The 26,751-nt window shown below is 34.5% G+C and overlaps 1 protein-coding gene across 2 annotated transcripts in view; it reads left to right on the top strand.

Annotated features, from left to right (window-relative positions):
* Positions 1-26,526, top strand: part of LOC113229583 (RNA/RNP complex-1-interacting phosphatase homolog) — a 64,446-nt gene extending 37,920 nt beyond the window's left edge. The window contains exons 1-7 of one of the 2 annotated variants that reach the window (XM_026463235.1): positions 1,984-2,054; positions 2,153-2,187; positions 2,895-2,982; positions 5,568-5,647; positions 19,078-19,118; positions 25,620-25,727; positions 25,954-26,526. In XM_026463235.1, coding sequence (XP_026319020.1) covers positions 2,052-2,054; positions 2,153-2,187; positions 2,895-2,982; positions 5,568-5,647; positions 19,078-19,118; positions 25,620-25,727; positions 25,954-26,294 — 696 coding nt within the window. In that variant the 5' untranslated portion in view covers positions 1,984-2,051 and the 3' untranslated portion in view covers positions 26,295-26,526. Of the gene's footprint in view, positions 1-1,983; positions 2,055-2,152; positions 2,188-2,894; positions 2,983-5,567; positions 5,648-19,077; positions 19,119-25,619; positions 25,728-25,953 lie in introns of those variants that run through there. The other variant, XM_026463234.1, reaches the window with a different exon arrangement.
* Positions 26,527-26,751: the final 225 nt, after the last annotated feature.

Here is a 26,751-nt window from a genome sequence, read left to right as displayed (position 1 = left end):
TTTGTGAAATTATATCAAGGGTATAAATATAGACTTTTATACGTTCATATATCAATTAGATTCTTGTTTATGTTTTATAAATATTTTCGCGAATAAAGTTAAAGAGTTTTTGATATTTCTATATTATCCAAAATGTTGAATGAAATTAAATCTCTCAAGTACACCTACTACAAGATATCGTAGAAGAAATCGACAAGACTCATCGACATCTTCTCTGTTTATCATTATGTATTTGGTTTGATACATTCGAATGCAAACTGTGGCGTTAGTATTTGCATAATTGTTTTTAGAGTAGTCTTTTAAAGACATTTTAAACTTTCTACAATTTGAAACCTAATAGTAGTATCACAGTTGCATCGCTGCTTAAAATCGCGCGTGTGTGTAAAGGTAGACAATTAACGACTGCATCACTACTGCATCGCGTTTGCATCGTTGCTAGAAGTCGCTGTGTGTAACCGCTCCAAATTCGATTACCTTTTGAACATTATATCGTTCCCTTTATTGCGGTTTATTTTATGACAATTCAACGTTACCTGACGTTAAGCGGTTACCGCCTTCTATATACATTTGTCATAGTAAAGAAGTATCTTTAATATATTAAATGCGGTAACATTAGTAGAGTACCGTATAGTAACATGATAACGTATATTTTCAAAAACTTACATTTTATTTTAACATTGTAGGCATATTCTTAAGTACTTACGTTGCTAACCCTTATTAAAAGTATTACCAACCATGTAGGTATCTCTGCGCTCAGAATGTGATTGAGAGTTACGATTGTCATTAATATCGTAATGGACTCGATTTATGATCGAGGATCATCTCTTTAGCTGCGTTGCTTGCATGTTGCATTTAATTCTAGATACACATCGACTCTGTTGTTACAGCTCGCCAATTTGTAATTGTTTGCGGTATTTTTGTTTTATTTATTGCTCTGGGCATTACTTTTAAAAGCTTGTGAGTATCATTTGTAATTGCTCTCCATTGTGGGGTTGTTGGTGTGTTTCAGATCTTGCTGTTTTTATTCTAAATTAAATTGTGTACTAAAACTATATATAATTTAATTATATTCAATCGTATAATAGCATTTTCGCCGATAATAAATTATTTAATTACTGCAGAAAATTCTTACCCAAGAAAACACTTGTTTACATCTTACTTACTCTTTCAATTATTTCTTGATTACCATAATGAATTTCTGAGTGGTTTCTCATCAGAGGATTTACATAGCTTCATTACGATTGCCAATATGTTCTGCAATTAATTAATTTGTAACATGGTTTCTTGGAATTTAATATGATAAAGTAGTTTTGTCCAATATTTATGCACTTTCCTCGATATTGCAATCGCATAAATTTATTTAAATATCACCCTTAATTTATAAAGGCCACCGGCGAATCTAAATTGAAAATTAACCCCATTTAGACGCACCTCCTGGCGCTCCGATACTCTCCATTATTTTTTATATCATGTCAACACCGTCGATAAATTATGATCACTCTAACAACCTATTATTAAGGATCCTGACATTTTGTTTCGTGTAATTTTAGGCAAAATTGAAAATTTTTGCTCAAAATTTTGGCCTGCGGTGCGGTAAAAGATGGATTTCGAGATTTATATGTTCCACCAATTTTGTGTAGTTTTTTTAATTCTATTACTGCGGCTCTTTATTAGGGTATATGTTTCTGCTTTAAAGTAATTATTTATCAGTATCTTCCGAATGTTTCATAATTTATGAAATGTAATTAGATTCACAAAAACCAGCGTGTCGGATATGTCCAAAACTTGATCCCGTCAGGTGGCCAAGGCCTGGAGTTCGTTGACACCGGTCAGGTAGGGCTGGCTGATGATTGATCTGCATCCTTATCACTGCACTGTCGCCTACGTGCGGCTTTCTCAAAGAAGCATTGTCTTCGACCATGAAGGCATGTGCTAATGGCGCTCAAGACGATTATTTGGCTCCCTTTTTTAAAATCGAAGCGTCATGTTTACATGTTCTTCAATTTTAATAGGAATAAGTCTAATGTGATGATATTATGCTAACAATCTGAATGGTACAGAGTAGAAGTTTTGACGTTTGAAAATGAGCCATTATTTGTATATTGTGTACTTTTATACTAAATTAATTAATGAATTTCTTTCTTTGTTTCAGACTGTTCAAACGGGAAAACCTGAAATAAAGGAAATGTAAGTCTTTCTAAATATTCATTTATGTATTGATTATGGAATTCACTAATTTCTGGTATGCATATTATACGATTTTTAATGAAAACTTTTATGTTTTATATTTTGCGATATCGCATTATGAAATGGTGAAAGCGTGGTGAAATGCATAAACATCAAATGTTAGTGGGAAATTCTATACCTGAGATCGATTTCACGGGTATCTCAGATTATGTAACACTCGAGTGTTGTTTTTATGCAGATGCGGGTATAAGTAACTTTACACATTTTTTGCATTGTCTCAACTGTTTAATTATATCATATATATTTTTTATAATTAAGATTGTTTTAACCCTTTTTGAAGTTTTGAGATTTCTATTTGAAAAACTATGAATAGGGGCCAACGTTTCCGTGGTAATTTTAATTTGTTTGTTTTAAAACTATTTACTGCGTGTTTTGACAAATAATCACAAGGTTTTTTTTTCATCCTTAACTTTCTGTATTTTCTATTGTTTGGCTTGATATTCTCATGTTAGCCTAGCGCCTCTAACTTTAGTACCTATGGTTATTTTCACTCATTGTCCTCCTGTGACTCTAACGGTTTTCGTTACTATTATTGTACATGTTCGAGCTCCCTCATACGTCTGTGTTAGTTTATGAAATAGCTTGCAAACAAATCTATTTCAATTTAATATAAAAGTTTATTCAAACTGTAATGTTTTTATTTGCAGATGGGATATCAAAACGCTTTTAAAGAAAATACCTAAATTGGGTGCAGTAATAGATTTAACAAACACATCACGGTATTACGATCCTAGGGTAAGTGCATTTGATTTTATCTCTGCGTTAGCACTACTGTTTATTTTCATGTATGTAAATAAACAGAGTTATTGCTCAATGATAATATTCTTTGCTTAGACATATATTCACACATGGTTGCGGCTGTTGACTCCATACAAAGGCTCGTTTCTTATGATGAGTAGTTAGAACACAAAGCCTATCAGCTAAGTGACCAGGGCCTTAGAGTAGGCACTAGAGAACTGCACAGGACTTTGGCAGGACGCGCTCGGTGTGTTAGAATACAGCGAAACAGTAAAATTATGTCCAAGTTTGCAATTGAAAGCCACATTTTCCTGAACGATGCTTTGTTTGTACCCAGTATTGATTGCCTCGCATTCATCTTCCAGCAAAAGACGATCGTAAAAGTGTTTTCATAGAGGAACCGAACTTTAGAAATATGGAACTAGTTATAAAATTACTACTTTTTAATGTTGCGAACCTTTTACTTAAGTTGCCCCGAAACTACACGTAGAACGAAAAATTTATTAACTTTAATGATTTTTCCATTGTCTGTTTCATGGAAGTGGATTGTTCAAAATTACTTTCGTAAATTTCCGTTGTTTTTTTAACGATTTAATTTTAAATTGGTATCTGTGGTTTTATCATGTGCAGTTCATGTAAATCAGTTTAGCTCTTGTTCCAGATTCTTTTCATAAGGCATTCTTTTTCTTATTTAATTGTTAGGGATTGTTACCCACTATACTTCCATTTACTTACATATATAAATTGTTTCATTTTATTTGAATAAAGTCAGTTCTAATACCGCACGTTTCGCGCGTACTTGTCACCACCTCATATAGTACAGTGGGTAACAATCCCGTCCGGAAGGACGAACATCACACCTACATGACAAGTAAACGCGACGCATGCTGTATTAGAACTGACTATATTAAAATAAAATGAAATAATTTATTTATATAAAGTACATGGAAGTACAGTGGGTAACAATCCTGTACAAAGAGCTACCATGTCGGTTCAGCTCCCTAATTAGAGTTTCTGATGCCGTGTAGCGAAAATAATTCCCTTATCTGATCTATATAACTTCGTCTATGTCTTCCGCTGCCACTTTTTCCTTTGATTTTCCTTTCTATAACTCTTCTAAGAAAACCATCTTACTTTGTGCTAAGTAATTGAATAGTGTTGTGTGTTTCAATGGCATATATCAACGAATGCGATACCAATTTCATAGACTTAGTATATCAGCTAATTGTATTTTGACGTTTACTATTACGTGCTGCATTTACGATGTTTTCAAAAGTATTTTAAACTGGCCATTTAAATTGATTATGTTGTGTTTCATATTACGAATAGTGCTTTATGCTTAGAATAATAACGCATAGAAACCTAGTCCGCACACGCTAAGTGGGGCAAATTGAAGCGTGCCCAAAGGGCCTACACGAGCGGGCGGGCCTGAAGGCCCTTAAGGTCAACTTGTACCGCGAACAGATCAAGAATTTTAGCTGAATATGACGAAAGGTGCGGTAAATGAGTGTAAAAATACGTCAGACAAACATAAAATAGATACTAACATCACATTCCACAAGGAAGTAACGCGTTTCAACTTGTATTTTTATATAAATATTCACGAAAACCGAAAATTAACCTACTACTAAAACTAGCCTACATGAATTTGATTTTTGCCTCACTTGTGACAGTTCGTTTGATATGAAACTATCATTCTATGCGTTATTATTCTAAGGCTTTATGTTTATTATTTACTGCTTTCCATCTTGAAACTATATTTTTCTTGCTGCTCGCATATTCTTGATCAAAATCATTTACATTACTTTTTCGTGTTAGGCGTAATTTTTCAAATTATAATAAGTATTTCTACACTTATATAATTTTGTACTGCATGCCATCATTACCTGTACCAGCGAACAGCGGGGACAAGTCGGTGTCAGCACGTGCGCTGACGCCTGTCGCTCGTCGAAACTGTCAATTCGAATTATTTTATAGTTGTTTTTATATAGCGTCTTATTAAATGAACAGGCGTACCATAGAAAAATAGACTTTTTTGTTCGTACTAGCATTAGTTCGTCGTTGAAATATTAGGTGTCTTTTGTAAGTGGCGCCAACAGTTTTCTATTATATTAATCTGAAATGTAAAACCCTCTGAAGCAAGAAATGTTGAGTAAAATGTAAATATTTGCATATTGCATATTGTTCATAGATAAGAATCTCCGATCATAATTTGATTGTTAATAGTCATCGGGTGATATATTCAGAACGTCTTTACCATTTGATGATTACTTTCCCTCTTCATTCCATTTACGGTTCACTTACTCCGTGTATCTTAATCTACAACTATAGATATGTAATTGAAACCTGTTTGATATTTGTATTTAATTGATTGTCTGATGGACTATTTGATTTGGAGCCAGGTGTCATTGTAATTGTCTATATTGAGTATCTTTGTTTTATGCCATATAAGAGGTTTTACGGAGTCGTATATTAACTAAGACTTCATCGCTATTTAAAGTCAGCTCGGCCTTTTTCTGGATTCACATACGTCGACTCAGTAATTACAAAGGATATTTTAATGACTGCTTCTTTTGTCCTAGGAACTGCAAGCGGCGGGCATTCTTCACAAGAAAATTTTAATGCCCGGTCGCATAATACCTCCGGAGAAGAAAGTACAAGAGTAAGTTTTATAATTTTTTTGTACATTACTACATTGTTCAGTATTCTAACATTCTTTGCTAGTATTAAGGTATTATTACTATTTGAAACTTACCTATGTATTTCTATAGTCGAACAATATTCGTTCTTGATGTTGTGGTATTTGTAGACAAGCAGATCTCAATTGAAACATTGGCCCGAGCCTCCGTAACCCGCATTCACGTTTGATTACTCGTGCTTTCATGTGAATCTACCTACAAACAGTAAGCTCGCCCAAGTAGAAGATCTGACGAGATAATATTTTGATCTTCCATCATGAATATGTATCTGAAGTTGCGTAAGATTGGGAGCTAATCGCTGTTTCGGATAGGCGTCCCTTTAGGGACATACATTTTCAGACAATGTAGGTTAATTATAGAACTTCCTCTTTATGTTAATCAAATGGTTAAGTTTTTAAGATTATTATAAATAATTAATAATTATTGAGATAAAAGACGCTATATCTATAGTCGATATCGATGAATCTCCAACAAAATTGTGATTGCAAAATGAGTCTTGATTTCTTATATAGCGTTCAAATACATATGTAAAATAAATCCATTAAATTGGGTGAAGCATGTTATTGCGTGATTGATCAGTGTGTCGTCGACGACATGTGAAGTATGCATCGCATTTACTCTCTTTTACGGTGTCGCGTAAATCTTGAGCCACGCAGCTATCGATCAAAATGCACAGTATGTTTTGGTTGGTGTATTGTCTTTTATACATTTGCGTACTCTAAAAGCTGCAGAAGCTAGTAAGATATTTTATTAAAACGCTGTGTTATAAGAATATTTTTTTCAATTTATACACGTTGATTTACTATCTTTAGACTAATCTATGGTACATCAAAGCTGTTGTAGTGTTATCGTTTTGCATTGGAGCGGATTTTAATTTGAACCGTCGAATTGGCGCCGCGTAGTCCGAATACGGGTAATGTTATAAATCTCGCCACTGCGTGGGCGACTCTCGCCCGAGGCCCACGATATAGTACTGGCGGTAGTAAGCGGGAACTATAAAGGTACCAAATAAAAAGACTTTAGAAAACACTCTTGCACTAGAGCTTGATTCGATACTCCGTTAGTAGTGGCTGCAGCCTTGGTCGAAATTGGAAGGTCTTTTCATGTACAACAGAATGCGATGATATATATATGATCGACGCGCAAAGATATTGCCTTTGATAAATTCAAGTATTTTATACCAGACATTGATTGAATTGCACTTTGTACATTTTTGTTACGGACTTAGGGTTCCTTTCGATATTTTGTATTTAATTGAAGAGTCTCTATTGAGGTAACGTATCTTCTCTGTGAACACTCTCTTTTGGAAATCGAAGCCGGTCACATGAAGCGGCGTCTGCCGCCCACGCGCTGCTCTCGGAATTCGAAAGGCATTTGTCGCCGCACCGGCGCGCATGCGTGTAACAGATGTAGCCACAAAATATTTGTATTGAGACATAAATTTTGACACGCTTTATACATCTATTTCTAAGTGAATATTAGCTTTTTAAATCAATTTCTAGAAGCAATAAAGATGTTGAGTATTTATACGAAACTTTTCACCACATTTTTTTAAATTTATGTATTATTTCAAAAACTATACACAAATACAGGCTCTACAGAAATTTTCAGATTCAGATTTAAAGTAAAGGTGTACATAGCTACCTGAATACCTGTTATTTTTATTGACTAATATTTTTTATAAGCTATATATATCTTGATTCCAATTGTAATCAATAAACAAACTTATCTTGGTCATTTGTCTCCCATTTGTGGTAGCGCTTCATAAATCAAAGTTTAAAAGTTAAAAGTTTAAAGACCTGGCCAGAGCTATTTTGTCATTAGCTTTACTTTAGCACTTTCAATAATTCACAATATAACCCAAACTGCAGCGGAAATGAAAGGGAACATATTTTAATTAAGAACTCTCATTATGCTGTAAAGACAGATTCACAACCTGACCTTTCTATACGAGATGAAGACCGTCTGCAGCAAATGAAACTTGTGTTCTCCGCCGTTCATTTATCACCGTTTTTGTACTTATTTTCCATGTCGACTTATGTCCACTGACGACAGTCCTGTCGTCATTACAAACCAGCTTACACTGAACAACCAATTTCGTTTTGACCTCTACTTTAATTTCGTGACCATTCCCCATTGTCTTATTTATATTTCTGTTCAGGATACAACGTCAAGGACCTTCTAAAAATTGTCAAAGTGTATGGATCACCAGGTTTAATAAATTGTGACCACCGCCGTTGGTGTGAGTGTTCGGTTAACAGATTTTTATGGTGCGATAGCATGCCTTAACGTTTTATTGTTTCACGATACGTGTTTGCTCTTTAATAATTTTGAATGCGTATTTTTTATATCTGTAAAGTAAACATGGTATTGGACTTTGATCGCGTTGTCGTTGTCGTGGTCGTAAAATTACAAGTTTTGATTTGATTGTGTTAAATAAACAAACAAAAAGACAAAAACAATATTGAGGCCTGCTTGAGAACTTTCATAGTAAATTGTTCCTAGGTGGCATTTAAGTTTCTCGTTTGAATGTAGTGGACTAAAATCATTGCCTGATCCAATATTGATACGTCAGATTCCGTATCATGTCCACATGCCAAATCCGCTTTTGAACTTTTTTCTCCTACACTTTTTGTTTTGTGATTCAATTAGCGCATGATTGAGAGTTATCACGAGACAATTTGACATTGTATTAAGTCATTTTCGTATTTTAGGTGGTTTACTCAGTATTATTGAAGTGTACGGAAAATCCAAAAGTTATTTTGGATGGTTTATTTGAGTATAAAGGTCGAATGGAATCTGTTAATGATGACAGTCACGTCAATTTTTATTTGGGTTAATATGGAGGTATGTAGATAGGTGGGTGTTAATTATATTTACTTAGTCTTTGGTGTATCTTCTATATTAATTAAAGATTTATTTCGAATATATTCTGAGTAACAGTACATAACACAAGGCTTCGCATAAGGCTTTATTACTTTCGTCTCCTACATTCATGTAGTTATCCTATCAAGTGCACTGTTAAAATGATTTAAATATGATTTGCCAAAAGTGTTAGGTCTGTTACAGTGTTGACGGTTTCTGCCGCGAGGGCATTGTAAATCAGCTCCCGATGGGAGACTTCCGAGTGTGATAACAAACACATAAATATGGCGGCCGTCGGCCATTGGCCAAATTTACTGTCACTAAGCCGTTTGCTCTAACAATATCCTGTTATTTTTCCCTTTTTCGAAATGATATAAGCCTTTCATAAATCTCTGAAATTGCGTAGGTACTACTTACTTACATGAGTATTCTTGCTAATATACCTGTTTAGCTGAAAAAAAAATGTTCTATCAAAATACCCATCAGTCTCCGGATGAATTATCCGACTAATAACATAAATCTCATCGAACGTTATCCATTTTCGGTTTCTATAACCTCCCTAATAATGTTAATAACATGCGCATTACCAGTTGTTACAGTTTTAGATTCGTTGTAATGGCTGTTCTTATCGTCGTCAATTCAGTTGTTTTATGCTAAGGTATAATGGTTGAGACCACCAGCCTTGAATAATTGAGACATTCGATAAATAGGTATCATTACACCTAGTTTGCCTATCATTATTCCTACTTTTACATTATTCAAAGCTGCTTTCGAAATTTCGACTTCGTTGTAACTTAATTAAATGCGGTTACGAAACGCGGGTTCAATTACACGATTTGATTAGCGTAGTCTTGTTTTAATACTTGTAATTATTATCTTGTGAAAACTAGTCAAATTTGGAACAACATCTATTCGATTAAAGACCAAACGTTTGGTAACAATAATCACGGATTTATTACTCTTATTGGTTTGGCTAATACTTTTAGCGAAGCAATGTTTCAAAAGATATAATTTTGTCAATTTGAGAAATGACAATAGAATGAGTTTAATAATTATACACTAAAAAGGCTATTCGGAGTACTGCAACGATTTCTAACTAATTGAGGATAATGACTAGTTGCTCAACATTAGGAACTTTATGATGTTTGAATTAGAGCTGGACCCGTTTTCTAAGAATATTCAAATGAACATATTGCTTTCTAGATACACTATAGGATAAATTACACAATTTATTGGATTACTCATAATTTCAATGGTTATGTTAATGTAATGCGAACAGAACTCTGCGATGTGTCATTGGCTTTGGCGCCGGCGTTTGATGCCGTCAATTAATTTGCGCATCCCACATGTTTATGACTGACTAATGATCCCTCGCCATTGTTGAATTGCGGCTGCCAGTTGCATAATACCTGTCTGTTGTCTGTGGTTTCAGGTGAGATATTTGACGTAAATTTTTAAGACGGCATAAGGTGGAGAAGATTCAATTAATTTATGGTATATAATTTTATGGTATTTTGTAACATTAGTCTGATTTTTACATGATTTCCTAAGAAATGTTTTTTCTTTTCTCAGGAGGAAATCGCTGAAAAATAAACTGTTTTCCTACCGCAGATAGGGAACTATACCCCTATGGCAAAAAGGTTATGGGGGTTATACGTAGGGTTATACATGTATAACTCTTATATATTATACGGTTATTTTAAATTTGTCGTTCGGATGTAATCTATCTAAAAACTTAACTATTTTTGGCAGGCTATTCAAAATAATCCATACACATTATTAGCAGGTAAAATTGTTGAAGCATCGAAAGAAAACATCTAAGTCATCTAGTAAAACAACAAAAAATAAAACTAAATCAAATAAAGCAATTAGAATAACACGATATGTTCAATCGCGCATAAATTTCTCGGAACAAAGTACCATTTTCCGGTCCGGAAAGGAAGCTTATAATGTAACAAAGTCTGAGCGGTTTGTATCTTCGTGTTGTCAATAACGTCGTTCGAAAATTGTTATTGAATGGAAAGCGTTGCCAATATAGGCACATAAATAATACTAAACAGATTCGAATTGATGTTGTGGAACAAAAATATAGTGTAAGTTAATTAAAGTTACACATACGTCCTTTAAAACACTAATGAAAAATTACTGCCATAACAATCCCATATCCTATAACAACTGTGAGTCATAACATTACGTGTTCCGTACCAAACCGCGGCTCGTAAAAACTATCTCAATTATGCGCAGTGAATCAGTTGTTGGTTGCAAACTATGCTGTTGTCGCGATTATGCCAAGTTCCGAGAACACAGCTTTGTCCTAGCCGCACACTTTGATGATTAAAGCCTCTAAATAGTTGTCGTTATTAATATTGTTATGAGTAAATGTTGCTGTCACTCACGACGAAGTCTAGTCTATTTACGGTTTGAGAAGTTACAAGAAATTAGGCGAGACACTCCTGTTGACGGGTGGTGAGCACATCTAAGATCGCACTTGTTGAAAAAGTGTCCAAATTAAATTTCTTACAGCTTGCGAACGAGAACTATAAAACAGTTTGTAAATGAAATTAATGGGTAATTTTCAGGTAAATTTTCTCTTCCTGATTTCGGTGGCAATTTTTATTATTTAAATATTCTAGACTATTGTCATGAAGCATCATTTAATATTGAAATATGTAAGTTACTTGAAACATTATTCAATACTTCACGGTAATATAATCGCTTAAATAATAAAAATTGCCACCGAAATTAAGTAGAGAAAACTAACTTGAATATTACCCTGGTATGAAATAGTTTGCGAAAATAGAAATGAAACCAATCCGTTGGAAATTATGAAAATTCGTCAGCCCCCATAGAAGGTTTACGTTGCATAAACTTTCATCTACGCATTTTTTATAATTTATTTATTAACGATACACCTCTTGTCTACGTATTTTGTATTTAGTACAATGTTCAGAAGATATTTACATTGATACACGAAGTTTCGTTTAACTTTATGCTATTAATCCTTATACACATAACTACATACAATAACGTGTTCAGCCTGAACTTTCCATATGAATAATTCTTTTCTTGCTAGACGAAATCTTTTACAATATAAGATTTACGTACGTGTAGATTTATCTATACGATGACATCCCGTCTATTATTGGTCCTAAACTTTTCAGACTGAATGCGCGGAGTTCCAAAGCGATGAGATTTTATTTTATTGTTGTCGACACATTGAGAGAATTCTCTTTCTCTGCCTTTTCTTGAGTTTTAGCCCGGTTGCCGTTTCGACACTGGACAGATTATAATGAAATAATTTTCACATTTTTAGCATTGGATTCCGTAATTATGGCGACGTTTATAATTAGTTCTACCCCAAATTCTTGGTAGGATCGTTTCTGAATGTTATATCAATATTATGGTAATTTATGTATTAACTAGTCAACAAATAAATTACAACTTTTTCGTTTGCTACACATCAATTAGAGACAAAGTAAATGTATTTGGAAAAGTAAGTAGTAATTATACTACAAAATGTTTTATATCCGGAATGAAAAATAAGCGAATAAAAATTATGTATCCTAAACTTATCTTTATACTATTTGAAAAGTCGACCGCAGATAGTTTCAAGGCTATTCCCGGAGTCTGACAAAGTTTCCCGACGTAAACACATCGGATGATCTTCGCCTTTTCTCTGATTGAATGACTGCTCAGCTCTATCGTCGACATGATTGGGTGTGAATGGGAACCATTGGCCATTCTGAAACAATGTGAATATCGGATTGTGCTCATATCTACCATAAATCACAATACTTTTGCAGCAAGGGTTCAATTAAATATATGAAGGCCACTCCAAATTTTTTTTTATGACATCTAGTGACAGGACAACAAGTGAAGTCGTGCACCTGGTAGTATTTTTTTTTAAATAATAACGCACACACTCAACATAGCCTCGCACTAGGGAAACACTGTGTCGTGGATGCCATGGACACACACATAGACAACCACAAGATACACTCAAACTCACGTGAGAAATAAATGTAAGCCGTACAAATATTTCTCCCGGCCTGGAAATCGAACTCGGGTCCTCTGTGTGGCAGTCCGGCATGGTAACCGTTCGACCATGGAGGCAGTAAGCAACACGCCTGTCCATAGCAGTTGCAGTATCACTTAGAGCTTTGTGCCTGTAATTTCACCAGCACCCTTATCCTTCAACACCGAAACGCAGTAATGCTCACATTACGCTTGGAGGCAGAAATAGGTAAGAAATATGCACTTTCATGCACGCACCCTTTCACAAAGAGCTTTCCTGCTAATACAATAATTCAGGATATAACAAGTAAGGATTTTGTCCTAAACATATTTTACTTTTTTTCTAACTAAAAATGCAAGTATATTTAGGATTACATTATTAGAATCGTCTTTCCCACTATCCTTGTATAATATAAATAAATAGCAATCTTTATTTCACCTCATAACATAAAGGAGAAAGAAAAAATCTCAATAATTAAACATTCAAGAATACAACTACATTTCAAGCTGCGTATTTTAATTAAGTCCTGTCATATGTTAATAGAGAAGACTTAAATATTGTTCAGCATTCGTGCATCTTACTTTTATAAGTGGAAACTTATAGTCATATTAATAATTACAATTTTATGCGAACAAGAAAATTATAAATTCATAAATAGTGTATCGTTACTATAAAAACAGTATAATAAATAATATAGGTTATTTATTTAACCCATTAGTAGTCAGTTTAAACGAGTTGCTGTTAAAAACCGAGTTTTATGGTTTAGTTTGATATGTTTAAAAACAACATTACATACAAGGTTTCTCTCTCCATACAGTATGAAAATTATTAATCAGATGATCTCGTTCCTCTATAATGAAAATTCAGATCCCGTTTTTAAGGGTAAGGTGGTTGTGGTGAAATTATATACACATGGGACTTGTCGACATAAGTCTCAGGGCGCAGCGGCAGTTCTTTCCCTCAGATCTTTGTGATTTAAATCTCCGAGTGGCACTGCAACTGTCATGGGTAGGCGTGTCGCTTACAAGGCGCACGACTTGTTCGTCCCGTCTCCAGGTACTATAAAAAAATTAAAACCAAATCTGTTACCCACAGTATAAAATATTGTAATCTAAAGTACATTTTATGAGAAAATAGTAGATTAATTTATATATTATATAAGTAGTTTTTTTTAATGTACTACTCCTATATTACTACTTACACTAGTAGTATTTATGTTACACTTTTGTGTTTTATATGTATGTGTATATTAAACACTTCTATTGCTTGGATATTTCTGAAGCGATTTTCTTTCCAGCTGTATTCCCCTAGTTGTACAACATAAACAAAGTGTTGTCAACGCTAACCCGCAATCGAATAAATCAGATATCGACAGCTAGCGCCTTCAGGGCGGCTTCTAGTTACGGCTATAAGTTTCGCGGCTCATTTGTACGCTGCCGTGACAACTCCTAATAGTCTCATAGTAGCGCCGTCAAATGAGGATAGATTTGCGAGGATATTCTCGTTTCTATATGCTTTTTTAAGAAAGTATCAGACATGTTTCGGACTATTTAGTGAATTAGTTGATTTTATTTGGTCTAACCGTAGAGGTAATCAAATAAATATAACTTTAAAAAACCCACCTTTAAAGGTTTGTGGAAATGCATCTCTTTGCCAAGTTTTATTGAAATGGGTGATGGAAAGTGGGTGAAATACAATAAACCGGATTCATCTTCTAATTTGCCATTACCATTACCATTACCATTAGAGGGGAAATATTTTCTTCAAATTTGAATGGATCTACTACTGAATCATCGCAATCAGATCACAAATGTCAAAGGTAAATCGCGTAACATACACAAAAAAATTACAGCCGAATTGAGAACCTTCGCCTTTTTTAAAGGCGGTTTGTAAATACAACAGTTGCAATGTCAGCTCATCCAATTAAGAAACTGTTAAGTATCTAACGCTAATACATTACAACTATTACGCATACTCGTAGTATCTCGTGGTATCTATCACCTACGAAAGATTTGAAACGTTACATTTATTCGAATCCGTAACGCGTGTTCTCGGGTTGTAACAGTGTTTTTAGCGAAATTATCTTCGAACAAAATTAATTTTCCTATTATAAAAGTTGAATCCTGTAGGGGTCTAATGTGCCGTATTATTTTCCTGCCGCTTTGAATCTTTATTATTTTTGTTACATTTTTAATACCTTTTAATAGCAAGCTTAAAGCGTTATTTGACAGATTTGCCAGTGTGTCTGTAACCAGGTCCATCGCATGCGCAGCCTTGGTGCAACGACGGCTATGTATCATTGGCTAATTACTTCCCGACGGCACGCTGCCACCGTCTGCCGCGCAGTTCGCACGCCGTAAACATGATCGCCTAGCAAACTATCTTCCACTCGCATAAATTATTCAGTCAGCAACTAGTATTCAGCTACTAAAAGTGTAGTATGCTTAGATACATTTAATCGTATTACTACACAAAATCTTTTAGATACTCTTTTTTTGGGGAATTTTTGTGAATAATTCGTTACTTCGCAATTAGTAATTGTGCACTTAAGTAATATACATATTGATTGTTTCCTTGTCTTTTGTGCACTTGTTATTATAGCTTTCTTGCAATAATGTTAAAGAACGATTTCGGTTAGCCTTGAATCTTATATAGCCAATATTATTTTAGTGATAAAACAAAAAAATATCGTGGTAATATAATGGTTTGACATACCGCCTCCCAAGCAGAGGTCGTGGGTTCGAATTCGGACTCGAAAGTTAATTTGAAATTTACCATGAGCTTTTCGGTGGAAGAAAACATCGTGATGAAACCTGCACTTCGAAGAAGGTTCACCATTGCCGGAAAACGTGTGAAGTACCCAACCCGGCCATATTGGGCCAGCGTCGCGGATTATGGCCTAATACCCGCGCCTGAGAGGAGACTCGTGTCCAGAAGTGGGACGTAAAAATGGGTGGCTAGCAACAAAACAAAAAAAAAAGGATTCTCTTGTCTCTTTGTTCCGGATGTAGAGTGTAGTTTTCAAAGTATTTTGTCCACGTTTGACCTCTGGCCTCATGGCGCAGGTTCCTACGCCCTGAATCTCATGGGAACCTTCTTCGTCCTTATCTGGCGTCGTATCAGAATGTCGCCTATTATCTCTAGGGGACTTTCGTTGCTTGTTGTGCACCGACATGACGACATGTGCGCTCCTACCATGATGGATGCGCTTGCGTCGCTTATGTGAGGTCTAGAGGGTGTTGTGAAAGCATCTGTCAAATTTGAATATCTCGATGGTCACTCATATTGTTTGGACTTTATTAGTGATGAATATACATACTTTGATTTAAACTTTCACGATGTTTACACATTATTTGATTTTTAATTCGGAACTTAATCAGGTATACCATGTACCATAGACGTTGCAATATGTCCGAAACGTCGAGGTAAATAAAGTATGTTTAATACGTGATTAAGTCCCGAATTGAAAATCAAATAATATACATACTTCTGAAATGTAAACTTCTTTTTCATTGTTTGTTTAAGAACTTCGCGTAAATTTTCAATTGTTGCGTAATGTACCTGCATTGATTATTACATTTTATTAAGGTTGTAATACATTTCAATTTTGGATTAATTAAACAAAAACGTGAGCTCGAATAAATGGGCATATAAATAAACATCAGTAATTAATTTGCAACAATATTATTGCACAATTTATGTGCACGCTTTATGTTACTGTGCGCCCTGTAACGGCTATGTGAATTTGACATTTTATAAGCTACAAAATTTTATAAGCTTATTTGAAAGGAGTTTATCGTTTATTGTCATGTAAAAATAACTTATGCATTCTTCGATTTTTCTTGTACTCGCATTGGGTGACTGCGCTCGCCGCTCCGTGGTCGCGGAGTGTGGTATATGATATCCTATAAAGCTCCGATCACGCGAGGTAGTCGCCTAGTGCGTTCCGGTCTTAAATATTGGGAAGGGAAATAATAATTGCAGCGATGCCTCCTGGTAGTTACATAAATTTTCCAGCAACGCCGTCTGTGGGGCAGACATCGTGCCACTTGAAAAATACCCGGATTATAACTCGGGAGCGATCCACAGATCCGATAACACCGCTAGATATAAATTATGGTACAAACGCAAGACGCGGCTAATATTAAATAAGAAAGCATGTAATTCACCTTGCTTCGATGTGCCCGCCTTGTAATAAAATACGCAGTTTTGACAGTTTTTAAATAATAACGTCCGTGTAGGCCAGGAAATACTTAGAAAGTTTGATTCAAACAGTTTAAAAGTCGTTCAATGATCATGTTGACCTTGCATGTGATATATTGAACTTGTTTGTGGATTTTATTTGATCATATTTTGTAGGGCAATGTTTTATGACACGTTAAATGAGAAGGTGTGGGAAGCGGCTCGTTGAAACTAAATTTAAATATTATTTGTTACGTTAAATATATAATAGCATTATAATAAGTATAACTATAATAAGTATAAGTGCTAGACTTGAAATAAATGTCATAATGTTCGTGACAGAATCCAATTTTTTTAAACAAATTAACGTGATTTACCCTTTAAACTTCCAAAATTATACTGTAATGAGAAATTAAACCGATGAATTATATAAGGCACTAAACTTCGAGAAACAGACAGTCACAAACAGTCACAGACAGTCGACAAAGAGTCGTTGAGAGTAATCTATTTTTAACGTTAACTATCGATAAAGAATTGATTGGTTGGTATATAAGTAATATCATTTTGGAAAGTAGTTGCGCGTCACGCTATGTCTTGAGGGAAGGGCCCAGCAATAAAGTGTTTTATGGCCGTTAAAACTGTACGGAGTTAAATGCCTCCTACTTAAAATGTTTACTTGATCTACCGCCGCGGTATCTCTCATTTTAAATTGGAAATGGTTTTGGACCTTTTTATTAGCAAATAACACAAAAGATTTCAAGATCATATAACAGTGTAGGTGGATGAATGGATATGCAGACACATCATGTCAGAAGTATCGTAAACACTGTTCGTTGAGACCTTAGAAACCGTTATTTACATAATGTCTCAGAATTCGTAGTAAACCGTTTCCTATGTTTGAATAGATTTATAGAATGAGAAATAACGTCATAATAGTTTGCTTATTTGTTCTTAGAAATTTTCTGAACCTTGACCTACAATTAAATTATAAATATCGGAAAGTCCGAATCCGGGAAGAATCGACCATAACCAAATTTATTATGTACGCAAGAACGATGAGAACATCTTAAATCTTAAAAATCTGTTGAATCGTGACTTTATGCATAATTAAATTGTTTGCTCTCTGGCGCCACACGTCGCGGGTAGTTTCGTTTTGTAAACGTTATTGGAGTAAAAATATCAGAATTCCATAAATTGTTTGCTATCGTTTGTTTGAGCACGAATACAATTGTTGATTACCAGTTTCACGGGCAATTTTAGTTTTTAAGTCGTGATCCTTACGACTTTAAAGTTCGTGTTTAGATATCACAGCGTATAGACCTTTATTGATATCTATGGCAATAAAATCATATTTAAATTCATTGCCACTGTTTGAAATACGTAATAACGTTCATCTAAAAGTTACTGTTTTAGATTTGAATAATTTACGAGAATCTTATTTAAGCAAAGGGCTCATTTGAACCGTTTTAGATGTTAATGCGAACGATAGGTTGAATTGTAAATTCGGTTCGGATGCAACTGGTTGTGACGCCTTGCCACGAAGTTCATAGCCCAAGGGGCAATTCGAAAATGACGGCGCTTATCCAAGTATTTTAAACGTCATTTTACATGACAAGACTTAATCATGGCAACCCTCCTACTGTACCATCACAACAATACCTAATATTCATCTATAGGCTTTAAGATGTCATCGCATCTCGCTCGGTGAGTTTATATTTTAGAGGGGAGATATTTCCGAGCCTATTTGAATCGGTAGACCACCCTACTAAGTTATTTTAGAAAACATTCCAATAGTACAGTGTTAGGGTTGTCGGCACCCTCTCAGTAAATATCAAAAGGCATTCGTTACGATGAAAACAAACATATTTCACTAAATTGGCAGAATGCAGCCGGCCTGTCCGTAGAAACGCCTTGTAATTTCAAAACGCCTACAGACCATGGTTTTAAGTGTAAAAAATCGATTAAAGAATGGCGACACGCTGCGATCGATACATGATAATATTTCATTTCCGTCGAGATGAATGCTATGGATTTCGGATTTTTGTGAAATTCAATTAAATGTTTATAGCTAAATAACTGTTGTGACGTATCATTTTACATAACTGTTGAGTTTTTATAAATTATATATTAGCCACATTAAAATTTCTGAAATATAGGTCAACGATTTAGTATTATTGATTTTAGAGTGTTATTTGTATAGGTTCGTAAATTTATACGTGATCGTAAGACATAATGGCCCAATATTGATAAATAGCACAGTGCGTGGTCGCTCAAAAGTAAAGTGTAAATATGGCGACTATGGTTGTATTAATTTGCTGCCTTTACTTTCAGATTTATGGACACTATGGACGAGTTTCTGGGAAAAGATTGCGGTGAGTCAAATTTTCGTTTGCGCATTGTGTTAGCGCGTTTGGTTACTTTTGGGCTTAAGGTAAAGACGGCATTCTGTTTAAACACTGCTGATGGCTTTATATTAAAATACAACAGTTAAGGAAAATATCTTTGCTTGTTTGTTTGTTTTCTCATTTGCGGACTTCGAGTAAAATAAAAAAAATTTTTATTTTTCATTACTATTGTGCTTAAGATAGAAACCACTAACTTTTGTCGCCAGCTATTCATTACTGGCTGTTAGTGTATCCATTGTTCCTTCTTTATAATGAAATGGAATATGTAGAATTTTCATCACGTGGTCAGTACTAGGGTCTTGCTGGGCCGTCAAAAGAACGTTTTATTAGAGTTGTGGTTTTCTCTTCAGTGGCCGTACAAGTAAAAAGAGCCCGACTCGGTTTGTCGACCACAGGTGAGTGTGTTCTGTACCCTCTTATGTTACTCCCACAATATGCTTCTGGCGTGTATTTATTTAAAACAATTAAAATTTAAGAACTTTTCAAGGCACTTAGTTTACAGTAGTTTTTATTAAAATATTAAATATATAAAGCAAAACTTAACTTTTCACAAAAATAAATGGGCAGTTTTTAATTTTCGATCGGGTCTTAGTGTTAGGGATCAGTTTACATTTATAGCTTACATATAGAGAGTGTCGTAGAATCAACGAGGTTCTGTTTCGCGGAAGATGATCTGTCGGCTGTAAATGTGCGGTTAAGCCTTAGAATAGTACGCCAATCTGCGTGGGTGAAGGCGGTGAGGTGTTAATGCATGCCCATTGCCTAATTGCATTACTTTACGAGACCATAAAGAGCACGCTGGTCTTTATAGACACTAATAGTTATTCCATTGTGTAGGTACATTCACATAAATATCGTCTTACCCATGAAATGCATTGTAAACTTGTCCGTAAAAATTATACCCGTATTTCGTATTACGGTGTTGCGTAATTCATTGAAAATTATGACATTAAAGTATATTTTGTATTGCGTTACATTTGTTCTTATTTGTAACCAGAGCTGAATAATGAATTTTTATCACGTTCCGTTTTGCAACTTCGGATTACTTTGTTTAATCGTCAACGAAATCGTATAATGGCCTTATCAATGACGCTGAACACAACATACGATTTCAATTAAAGACCGCTTCGATATAAACGAGGAATGTGTAGCAAAACCAAAATTTAGAGAACTATAAAGTCGCCTACTTAGTCTGGTGTATAGGCTGGTGAGCGTTCAGATTAGGGCGGCGCGGTAGAGCTAGCGGAAATGGTTATTTAATAACTCATAGGAGTCAAAACTAGCAGGTTCGGTCCGCATGTCCGAGTTTATCGGCAGCTACACTTTTAATTACAGTGACACAAATCGTAGTTATCGACAAACTTCTCACGGTGCCCAACTCAATATTCGGTGTTCATTAAGTTCTAATTACGAATGGGCGCCCTTGTTTGTCCCGATCATCAAAACTAGCTTTTATTAGATTACGTGGGCAGTTTCAATTAATTGTAAGCGAGCAATGCTAGTATCAGTCGGCATTTTCATTGGTAATGGCGGGTTATCGGTGTCGCTAAGTAGATTGAGTGAGATGTATATAATACGAAACTGGTTTCTCATGCGTAGCGCCAGATTCGTGCGGGATTTTGGAAGACCGTGTGTTCCTTTCTAAAATACTGTAGTTTTAAATATTTTGTTAGTATTTTTTGATGCGTTTTAAAGTACCGAGATTTTATACTAAACTGTGAATTTAATAACACAAAATGCTAGTACATTGTCATCCTTTCTAAATTCCAGTATTCCTAACAGTCTTTCTCTTTCTTACTTTAATTCTTCATTGTCGATGTTCTGTTTATTGACTTTCTACAAAATAACAGTTTTAATTTCAAACTGCGTTGTTGTAGCTCTTGTGAAGGCGTCAGGACAAATAAAAGACACGGATAACATGTCGGAGCAATAATGGGACGATATACATATTTCACGGATTATCGCAGGCGGATCGCGCTCGCGTCCCGATTTACACGACACCGTGTAGGAACACTTGCTACTGGTTACCATATTCGCACACGTACTGCGGTGTTTGGATTAAAGTTTTACATGCATGCTACATTTTGTATTAACAATTTTGAAAGCAAATTGTACAATAAATATCTGAAAAACAACTCTGTGGCCTGTCCTTCCGGCTCAGTCTTGCTATTTAACCCACTATTTAAACTAATTGGTTTTCATAAGTTTGACGGATGATTAGTAAAAACGGTGATTTAAACGGCAATGCTGAGTTGGTAAGACAATATCAAAAGCCACCAGATGCTCTTTACGTTGTTGGCTGGTAGCACGTTACAAAACGACTATATATATATTAGAACTTTTAGATTTTGCCGTTTAATGGTGACAATGTGCATTTCGATCAACATCTGAAAAGGTGTTGCGACGTTTACATGTTTAGACAATCGGAATGTGGTTTTCAGTGTAAACAAATACAAGCACTTTTTTATTGAATTAATTAAACCCTATATTCCAATTGTTTGTAACAAAAAATTATTCCACTTTCATAACTACTTTGTGCGATGGAAATATTTTTAAATTAGTGAACCCAAGCACATAAGTAGACATTTAAATGTCACACATTAGCAGTATCGTATCAATATTCTGTTTTAGTATTCACGCGACATCGATTTCTCGCGTAAATGTCTATAGGTGATAAAGTTATGTTTTATTGAATATTGATATTTCATGTTTGCAATAATAGTGATGAGCGTACTTATTTGAACTGGAAATTATCATATCTTTCGAAGTCTATATTACGTGAGTGCTTAGTGTATAATAACAGTGATCCATAGGTGTTACGTAAGTTCGAAAACAATTAACTCAAGTAACTCATTCTTAATCCTTAAGAAAGTCTACTTGTGCGAGGAGGCTAAAAACCTATCAGTGTCATTACAATAATAGACAACTAAACAAATTTTAAAATCATCCGAACAGTCTTTTTTGAATTCTACTCGCAGAATGTGTCGCATCACGATTGACGTATGAATTTATATTCTCGTTATAGACGGATGACTTGCCACTCGATGCCACATCGATATTTAACAATATTTAAATATCGTTTCTGGTATTCATTGATATAATTTTTTGTTTATTTTGATTATGAATTTTATGTTTAGTTTTTATTCTAATTATTTTTTACCATGACGTTTTAATTTAAAAAATGATTTAACCATTTTGGCAAATCATAGGAAGATAATTTATATTGCTTTTAAAGTATAGGATTTTTATATTACAGACGCCTCGATCACAAACACACTTACATACCGAAGAAAACACTGCGCAATAAACTAAGATTTCTTAAAATTATTGAGCTGACGTCACGCAAAATGAGTTTTCTCAAAAGTTTCCAACTTTGTTGATATGAAAGCTGGATATATCGCTTTCTGAGCAGTTTATTCTCAAGACAAAGTTGCACTTTTGTTGCACTAACAAAGGTTTTGAACTGCTCTGTCTACTCGTAGAGTCTAAATAAATCAACGATCCCTTTTGGTGATAAGAAACTTGTGTTAATTGCAGCTACTTAAAAACAAGATAGTAAATTATAATATATACCTTATAGCAACTTCTTTTTCTTAAAATTGATATTAATACTTATTTTTGATACAAGTGCGGAAAGTTAGTCATTATTCACGAGTCTCGAGACAAGTAAAAATGACAAATCCGCACGTGTATCAAACGACGTTTTTTAATACATTTGCGAAAAAACTACGTTGAAAGTAAAATAAAACATTATTAAAAAAAACTCATTTTATTTCTTTGTCTGATAAAAATTCAGACTACAATGGCAACTGTTGCCAGTATTCAGCCACATTAAAATCACTATTTTAGCGTAATATTCACCTCGGTCATTGTTAATACTCAATCAGCCATTTTTATGGAAAATACTTTGGTATTTTTAAATGTAACCCGTTGTTTTATAAAACACCTATGCAATTTAAACAAATAAGATGTTTGTAAGTAAATATAAGTTTTAATGACGAATGACTTACGTCACAAAGCACATAAATATTAAATAATATACAATATACAACCTCTTTAGTTCTATGTTTAAGACTTGAAACATCAGTAAATAAAAAAAATGGAAAGTAAAAAGCACTAGTGTGAAAAATCCAACTTTCGGCACGATTTGTAGTACGAAAAATACTACGTTTTGAGCGACTGTATTAAAGAATATGTTATCTACATTCTTTTCACTTACGGTTATTAAGCGATTACTAATCATAGTATCCGATGATTCGAAATCGTGTTCAGCGGTTGTAATTAATTTGGTCTTTGCGGCCATTTAAATTACGTAAATACTTTAGTAGCGACCTAGTAGTTTACTCTCAAAGGGTAATTAATACGATTTAGATCGAAACTAACATCGGTACAACCATATCATAGCGACCGAATGCGTGTGGTAAAATCCTAATAAGCCGATTATGATGCAAGAGGTTTGCGCGTAGGCGAGTATCGATATCGAGTCGACACAATGTCGATTGTCGACTATCGATCTGCGATGCACACACCTATTCAACCATTGATGCGACAAGAATGTAACTGAATGCAACTTTGGAAGAACCTATAGAATTTATGACCTGATAGATAGGTATTTCCGATTTCGGAAGAAATCGTAAATATTCTGAACAATGCTGTTGTATGTTCTACAGGCAGAATATAAATGGAATATCTTAATTGCAAGCATTTTACTTCATATTGATTTCATACATTGATGTCCTACTAACAATTTGCTTTGAAATAATTTCGCTTTTATAAAGTTATCTTTCACACTATTCATTATATCAATATTTGTTCACTGATCATGTGAAAATATGTTTAGGACATAAGTGACGTCAATGATTTTACGCTAATAGCCGTTTGTTAAAAAATATGGGTAGCAAACGACTTTTGCTTAAAAAACGTTTTAGCGCTATCTTTGTGTTGTTAAAGGTTTTTATCGTTCTTAACACGACGTATTTATTTTCTTCTTTTCAGGCGCCATATCTGATTTTTTATGGTTCTATGTCGGGTCCTCGTATTACGCAATAATGAAATGCATCACGAATATCGTTGTAGTGATTGGTGTACGCCTTCTTTTGATACCTTTTGTCTGTTGGTTCGAGCCAGTCCGCTGACTTACCAGTGTTATGTTTATTTTCAATCGAGTTTATTACAAGTTGCATCGGGAATGCGTGCTTTCTATGCTAATTAGTGACATGTATTAACTTATTGTATTATAATAAAATTTGTTCGTGAATAAGTTACCTACTGTTTAATATTGACTATGTGTTTTATTATTTGGGCTTTTTTGCCATTGTGTTATAAAAATTAACCTTTAAAAAGTAAATATTACAACAAAACTGAAATGGTATTTATAATCTTAATCAACTTAAATATTCGCTCAGAGTTATTGCAAAGCATTGCATTCTTTCAATTATAATTACCATTGTTTGTTGTTATAGGTAATTGAAAATGTACTTGTGTTCGTTAATTGAGTTGCCGACGAAAGGCTCTTGATGGATTGTGGAGGTTTTTTTTTTAACCGAGTTGGCATGCATATGTGCATAGTAATGCCTCAAATGCACCTCTTGGCTCCGTGAGAATTTCGCTTCGACCATTTTTGTTCCATTTTTGTCTCATGCTAGGCGCCGATTTTATTTAGAAATGTTTATCATAGAATCCAATTAGCGGTTACATATGCTCTTGTATTTTATTTGTATAAGCATTTAAATAAAACCATTAAACATACTAGTTGATCTGATATCTCTTGAAAGCGTGCTATGATCTGTTTTGTCAATAACATTCTAACAAGATCGTTTGTAAACTATCAGTACAAAAAACGTTTAAAGGACTCCCACTGCAGTTCAGTATCTTTCCTGTTACCTCAAAGGTCTTCCTGAGGAAGTGTCAAACCACGGCCGCGATTTCCTACCACCCTCTCCACCTACCTCACACCCGTATGAAGGGGTGTGACGGGGGAGGTCAACGATCTCACCCGATGTTTGCGGTGCGATTTTGAAGACGCAAACATGAGGTTTTCGTTTATTTTCCGTGGACCGCTTTAGTGGTTTCCCCATCGATCCCGCCGTTCTTTGTCTTGTAATTCGATTACGCTTTTTTATTTTTGTTATTATGTCTTGTTTTGTAATGGCTTCATTTATAAGAACATTTTGAATAGCACAGACTGCAATTTAATAGAGCAATTTTTTTACATTACAACCTACTAAGTAGATATGTATCTAGTTTGCTTGTGTCGAAATTACATAGAAAATAGTTTAGTTATTCGTACGATTAGATTTTAAATTTCTGCCAATTTCTGATCTAAAAAAATATTTATGAAGCGCTTTACTTGTTTATAGTTTTGAATCCCGAAATATTTAAATAATATTTTGGAAATATTCAGTCATAATACTCTTCATACATTTACTGTTTCTTGCATAATTAATCATCACAATGTGTTTGTTACAGAGTTCCTAGTCGGCGTCCATTGCACCCACGGCTTGAATCGAACAGGCTACATGGTCTGTAGATATATGAGGGATCGACTCAATATACTTGCGAAGGATGCTGTCAAAAGTGAGTGTACATTAGTAATTATAACTATTCCAATTACATAATCGTATCGTAACAGTGGTAGTAATTGGTTAAGGTGAAGTATTAGCCAATGCAAATATGATAGAAAAAAATATAGTGTAACGTTACCTGCATGGGGTTGATACAAAATCGTTATTTTAGTAACCTACCTACTTGAAAATATTAAGTTTCAACTTGTATCTTCATAGTGTGATTTCATTGCTTCCAGAATTTGAAAAAGCGCGGGGTTACAAAATCGAGAGAGAAAATTACATAGCAGATCTATTAGGTACTTTGGCGCCACCACCCGATTTACGTAACGTCACGGAATTAAAACCCATAGAAGGTGTACGTAGTTATGATCATAGATCTTATTGCTATGCAAATGCAAGTGACCGTCAAGTTAGTACCAGGGGCAAGTTTAAGAGGAAGAGTAAAAGGAAACAAAGTAGGAGTAGTGCAGAAGGATCAGACGATTGGGGAACAGAACGATGTGATAGCGGAACTACCAGCAGTAAAAAGGGCAGAAGAGATTCGGATGCGTCATACGATTTTAAATATGACTACTGACATTAGGCAATTTTGGTTTGTTTTACACGGATGCATAAATATTGTAAAACACAGTATTTTTTTACCTTGTATACATAAATTTCACTTTTACGAGTTTAATCGCATGAACATCATCAAAAATATTGAAGATGTATTGTGTGATTTTGCCAGTCAGCTGTATATGCGTTTATGTATATCTTGAGTATTTATTTACTATTGTAAAAATGAAAAAAAAATACTGATTCTCTCATGTTGGCTCTACAATAAGATAAAAAATAATGCTCTTGAAGTTATGCTGTACCTGCTTTATGAAATTTAGTATGTTGTTTTATGAACTTAAAATTGTCTGTGGCATTATGATTGTGTATTTATTTCACTTGCCAAGTTATCGATGGAATGTCATGAGAACGAGTCTAATTATGGTGAAATTGGTGGCTCACGTAATGTACATCAAAGCATAGGAGGCGCGTGCTTGATG

The sequence above is a fragment of the Hyposmocoma kahamanoa genome, unplaced genomic scaffold, assembly GCF_003589595.1.
Source record: "Hyposmocoma kahamanoa isolate Upper Pololo Valley unplaced genomic scaffold, ASM358959v1 62, whole genome shotgun sequence".
Classification (NCBI taxonomy): Eukaryota; Metazoa; Arthropoda; class Insecta; order Lepidoptera; family Cosmopterigidae; genus Hyposmocoma; species Hyposmocoma kahamanoa.
The sequence above is the reverse complement of the archived record's forward strand: the minus strand, read 5'-3'. Positions and strand labels throughout refer to the sequence as shown.